This window comes from Cebus imitator, unplaced genomic scaffold, assembly GCF_001604975.1.
Source record: "Cebus imitator isolate Cc_AM_T3 unplaced genomic scaffold, Cebus_imitator-1.0 Scaffold522, whole genome shotgun sequence".
NCBI classification, from domain to species: Eukaryota; Metazoa; Chordata; class Mammalia; order Primates; family Cebidae; genus Cebus; species Cebus imitator.
This window is the reverse complement of record NW_016107837.1, coordinates 1,317,778-1,323,157: the sequence shown is the minus strand read 5'-3', so window position 1 is coordinate 1,323,157 and position 5,380 is coordinate 1,317,778. Positions and strand designations below refer to the sequence as shown.

The following is a 5,380-nucleotide window of genomic DNA, read 5'->3' as shown; positions in this document are numbered from 1 at the left end:
TTTTCCCCAGACAAGGGTCTTGCTCTGTTGCCCAGGCTGGAGTGCAGAGGCACGATCTCGGCTCACTGCAGCCTCTGCCTCCTGGGTTCAGGTGATTCTCCTGCCTCAATCTCCCAAGTAGCTGGGACTACAGGCACGCGCCACCACGCCTGGCTAATTTTTGTATTTTAGTAGATGGCGTTTCACCATGTTGGCCAGGCTGGTCTTGAGCTCCTGACTTCAAGTGATCCACCCACCTCGGCCTCTCGAAGAGCTGGGATTTTAGGCATGAGCCACGGGGCCCAGCTTATCTTGACATTCTTAATAACTGCCTAACAGGCCAGGCAAGGTGGCTCATGCCTGTAATCCCAACACTTTGGGAGGCCAAGGCTGGAGGATGTCGTGGGCCTAGGAGGTTGAGAGCAGCCTGGGCAACATAGCAAAACCCCATCTCTACAAAAAAAATTTTTTAATGAGCCTGGCATGGTGACGACAGAGCAAAACCCCAACTCTGAATAAGAACAATAATCATAGTCGAACAAAGATCCATGTTTTGTCTGCCCTGGGTTCCACGGTGCCAGAGCGGGCCCTGGACCAACCTCGGCCCACAGAGCCCCAAAGCGCCAGCCCAGGAGACAGCACTCAGGGGCTGCTGTAGGGACTCCCTAGGAATTTGGGCGCTGGCTGCACAGCGTCCTTGGGGCCAGGGTGGTGCCCCCTACACTGGTGCCTGCACACTTACTGACTCACAGAGCCTCTCAGGTCTGTGGCAAGAGCCCCGAGAGGCTGCAGGGGTGGGTGGGGCCCGTGCAGGGGCTTCCCCCCTCCATCCCACACTCCATGTCCCTCTGCGTGATGCCAGCCCATTGGGGTCCTTCCTGCCTCAGAGCTCAGGAAGAGGCCAGCCTGGGCCTCAAAGGGGAACAAGCTACTGGGGACAGGAAAGCCACTCTGTGGCCTCTCCAGGAAATCCCCTGGGCCATGCTTCAGGTGCTGTCACCACCATGGTCAGGAGTGGTGGGCAGTGGCACGGTGTGGCTTCCCAGGAGGTGGTACCCCTCACTCTACAGGGAGTGACCCCGAGACACCAGGAGAGGAGGAGGCCAATGGCCCTGCTGGTTCCAGGGAACCCGTCAGCTGGCAGAGGGGGATTCTGACCAACCACAAAGCCCTACCCCAACTCCAGCAGATTCCTGGGAAGGGCTGCCCCACCACACCCCACTGAGGATGGGTCCTCACTGCAGGGCTGTGTCCTGATGGGAGCAGCCCAGCTGAGATGCTGAGTGTGAGGACGGGGTTTGGAGATGGAGGGATTGGGGGTGCCGAGTCTGCCCTGGGGGACCCAAATGGGGGTGGCCGGGAGGAAGGCGAGTTGAGACCCCAGTGCCCAGCCTTGGGGAGGGGAAAATGGCCCCCTTGAGGCAGGAAGCAGTAGCAGCACAGAGCTGAAATGGGAAACGGTGGGGAAGGGGGTAGAAGAAGCTGCAGAAGGCTCTAGGAGGAGCCCTGGTTTCCTCTGCGTGGAGAAGGGCGTGGAGGCCCGAGGGGAGGCTGCTGGGGAGGGTGGCCACCCTGGGGAGGCACAGCAGTGACTGCAGGCCCTGCCTGGCCAGCACACAGAAACTGCCCCCTACCCACCACTAACCCCGCTCAGCCCAGACCTCCAAGGCCACCTCCCACGCCAACTCCCTGCCTCCGATGCCACTCAGGATGTGCTTCTGGGGCTGTCACCCTGGAGCCCTGGACCCTCGGCTCCCCATCCACTGGCTTTCCAGAAGTTGACCGGACAGGGCCCTCCAAGTGAGGATGTGCTGTCAGCTTCTCGGGCACGCCCCCTCCCCACCACAGTGGCCCACCCAGGGACCCCGGGGGCTGTGCCCCTTCCAGCTGGAAGGGGAGCCAAGATCCAGGCCTCTAGCACCAGCACCATGCATCAGAGCACCAGGAGAGCTCCGTGGGGACAGTCCCAGAAGCACACACTGCGCTGTGGCCTTGGGACAGGGAGTTCACTGCGGGTGCTGGGGGCTTTGCCTGGCGAGGGTGGGCCCGCAGCTCCGGCCCCCTGACAGCCCCTCCGCCTCAGTTCCTCAGGTTCTTCTTCAACCCCCTGCACCTATGCTCATGGATCAAGGACGAGTGGAGCCTCATCTACGAGCCAGCCCACGTGAAGGAGAACTGGATCGACCCCCTGATAAGGTGGGCTGGGTGGGGGGCTCTGGAGGCCCAGAATGGCATCTCTGCACCCCACTCCACTTTCCCCTTCCTGCTCACAGAAGCTCTATAAGGGTCAGTAATCACTCTGTGTTGGGATGAGAGCTTTGGAGAAGCCCCAAGTCCCGGGCTGCTTCCACAGCCTGAGGGTGGGGGAGAAGAACGGAAATGGTCCAGCTGTCCAAGCCTCAGCCTGGGCTCCCTCCATGCCAGGCAGCTGACACGTGGCGGGTGGACCCTTCTGCCCTGGAATCTACCCACTAACTGGGGCGGCGTCGGTGGCTCTCACCCTGTGGGGACCCGGCAGGGCCCTGGGCCTCTCTGGGGGTCCCAAGAGTGCAGAGTAGGGGTGGGGGCGGAGGGAGCTGAGGAAGCTGCAGCTTGGCTCCTGGTGGATTCCTGGGTCTAGATCTCTCTCAGGGTGCCCAGGGCCGTGCCCAGGCCTGCTGCCCTCAAGCCGCCCTAGCTGCCTTCTCCTGCCTCCCCAGCAGGCCTGGGGCAAACTCTGGGGCAGACCCGAACCATCAGCACAGTTGCCAGGGCCCTGCCTTGTGCTCCTTGGAGAGGCCTGCGGAGGCCCAGGTGCCGCTGAGGGGCCCCTAGTTTCTTCCCTTCTGATAGGACTGAGGGGAGACACTTTGTCCTCCTAAGGACAGACAGACAGTTTTAGACAAGCAGACCAGTTAGCTGCCTGCTGTGTGCGGGAGACCTGGAGGCCCAGGGGAGGTGGAAGCCCTTCTTGTGGGGAGAGGAGACCCGGGAGCTGTTCTTTACCAAGGGAAGGCCCCAGTCCCAGCCGGCCCACCCCTGGCCATCAGGATACACCTCCAAAGGAAGGAGTGGGAACGGCCCTGCTCCTGCCTTGTGTCCCGGGCTGGACTTGCTGCCCACTCAGGTGCCCCTATGGCCTGGGCCTGCTGGGCTGTACACTTACCAACCCAGAGAGCCTCTCAGGCAGGGAAGGTGCTCAGCCCGATTCCGGTGAACCCCTCTTCCTGCACCTCCACCCCCATTCGGGCTTCCTCTGCCCACTCTAGGACCAGCCCCATTGCAAACCTCCTGCCCCTGTCCCCCACCTGCCTCGAGTCGGGAGCACCGGGGCCTGGCCCTGGAGAGACCCCCGAGACTTGCTGTGGGCTCTGGACTATGGCTTTTAAGGTGAGGCAGGAGCTATTTCCAGCCATGCCTTCTGCCCCCAGGGAGCCCACAGAAGAGGACACTGGTGATGGCAGGCTGTGCCCATGCAGGGTGTGGGGCATGGAAGGCAGACCCCAGACCTTGGGCAGCCTGGCAAGACCCTTCCCAAATCCCTGCTCCAGTGCACCCCCACCCAGAGGCTGTACCAAGAACAACTGGGCTCCTGCCCCGCCCGACTCCATAGCTGCATTTCCAGGAGTCACCAACAGTGTTGTTCCAGAATGTTCCTTTCCAGTCAAGCTCCTTTCTCCACTGCTGGCTTCCATCTGCTCCGGCCCAGATTAGCTTCCTGTCCTGGCTGCCGCTTGTCCTCAGAGGCCCTGGATTCCTGCAGCAGGGCTGCCCCCTGTCCTCCCAGCTCCCCACTCACCAGCGTAGCCCATGCCTCTGCGCCTGTTTTCCTGTATCTGTATAAGGGGACCGCGTCTGTATATGCTTCAGGGGTGTGGTTGACAGTGTGTGTGCCTACAAGTAGAAAGCACTTTGTGCAGAGAGGCTGCCCACCCCGCTGTCACCTCCACACCCAGGCAGACCCTGTCGCTCGGGGAGAGCCTTCGGATCCTAAGGGCCATCGCCTCATTGACCAGCTTAGGAAGTAACATAAGAGGCTTTTCCACTTTTGCCTTCAAGATGGCAACCAGAGGTCCAGGAGCTCATCAGTCACCTGGAGGGCGCGTCTGTCAGTCAATCCTCTCCTTTAAAGACCAAGGCCAAGGTCACAGAGCCCAAGGAATTCAACCTGACTGCCCCCAAGCCTCGCACCATTCCAGCACCCGAGCCAGTCCCGGTTGTGGCCAAGCCGAGACCAGTGAGTTTGGGCATTCTCAGCGGGTACTGGCTTGTGAGCATCAATGTGGCCAGGCTGGCAGGGTGGACTGTGTAGGTCTGTGGGGGACTGGGCTCCCCCCAGGACTGAGGGTGCACTGGACCAGACCAGGAACGTTAAATGACCCCACCTCACCCCACCCTCACTCCCCACAGAGAGGAAAGCCCAGCTGACCCAGAGCCTACCCAGCGGGTTCCCACACTCCACGCACTGTGGTTCTATAGGCAGGTGCTGAGTGGAGCTGTCAGGCCACGGGGCTCAGACCTGCCTGGAGTTGGAGCTTGGAGCCCACTTTTAACCCTGGCGTATTGCAACACCCCCTCCCCATTGAGAATGACATTTAGATGACAGCATACTCTTTGGGAAGGCCTAGAGCCTCTTCCTCTCTCTTTCTCTGTCTCTCCGCACTGCGGCTCATCACTCGGGACGCTTTGTATTGCAAATAACATGAGAAAAAACGAAGCTCAAGCTGGCTTAGACAATGGAGCATCGGCTGACTCCCGTGAGTGACACAGGATAGGCTTCAGGCACAACATGACCAGGCTTCCAGCTCTGCTTCTCTGTGATTCTCTCTGCCTTAGTCTCCACTGTAAGTCTATTTCATCTGTGGGCTAACTTCCCCGAGTGCAGCAAAATAGCCTCACTTGCCACCACCTACACCATCCAGGGCATGAGAGGACACCCGGGGCCAATAATTCTTTGGAAAAGTCTGACTGGGCCAGCCTAGGTCTCATGCCTGACTGGAATTAATCAATCACTGTGATCAGAAATACGATGTCCTGACTGGTCATGGCCTCTACCCCAAGCACCAGCAATGGACTGAGCTTCCCAGAACCAATGTGGTTCCCCAGCAGGACTAAGGACTGCATGTGAGGGGAGGGGATGGTGCTGGCAGGCCCCAGAGTCCTGCCCCATTCCCACCACCCTTCCAGTCTCAGTAAAATCCCTCTTCCCAGAGAGGCTTTTCATAAACGCCTCAAATATATTGGATCCTTCACTTAGTTTCCTTCTCACTGATCCTGGCTTCTTTTCTTCACAGAATTGGAGTTTAGAATTGTTTAGTAATTTGTGGGCCTGTCTGCCTCCTCCACTAGTCATCCATCTTATTTGTCCCATATTCTTTTTTTTTTTTTTTTTTTTTCCTCTTAGCAAAACATCATGGAGTTC

At 59.3% G+C, this 5,380-nt stretch overlaps 1 protein-coding gene across 3 annotated transcripts in view; it reads left to right on the top strand.

The window, feature by feature from the left end:
- Window positions 1–5,380, top strand: part of CFAP99 (cilia and flagella associated protein 99) — a 45,387-nt gene that overhangs the window by 21,403 nt on the left and 18,604 nt on the right. For all 3 annotated transcript variants that reach the window (XM_037733411.1, XM_037733410.1, XM_037733412.1), the window contains exons 5-6: window positions 2,063–2,175; window positions 4,018–4,195. In XM_037733411.1, the coding sequence (XP_037589339.1) occupies window positions 2,063–2,175; window positions 4,018–4,195 (291 nt within the window). The remainder of the gene's footprint in view (window positions 1–2,062; window positions 2,176–4,017; window positions 4,196–5,380) is intronic.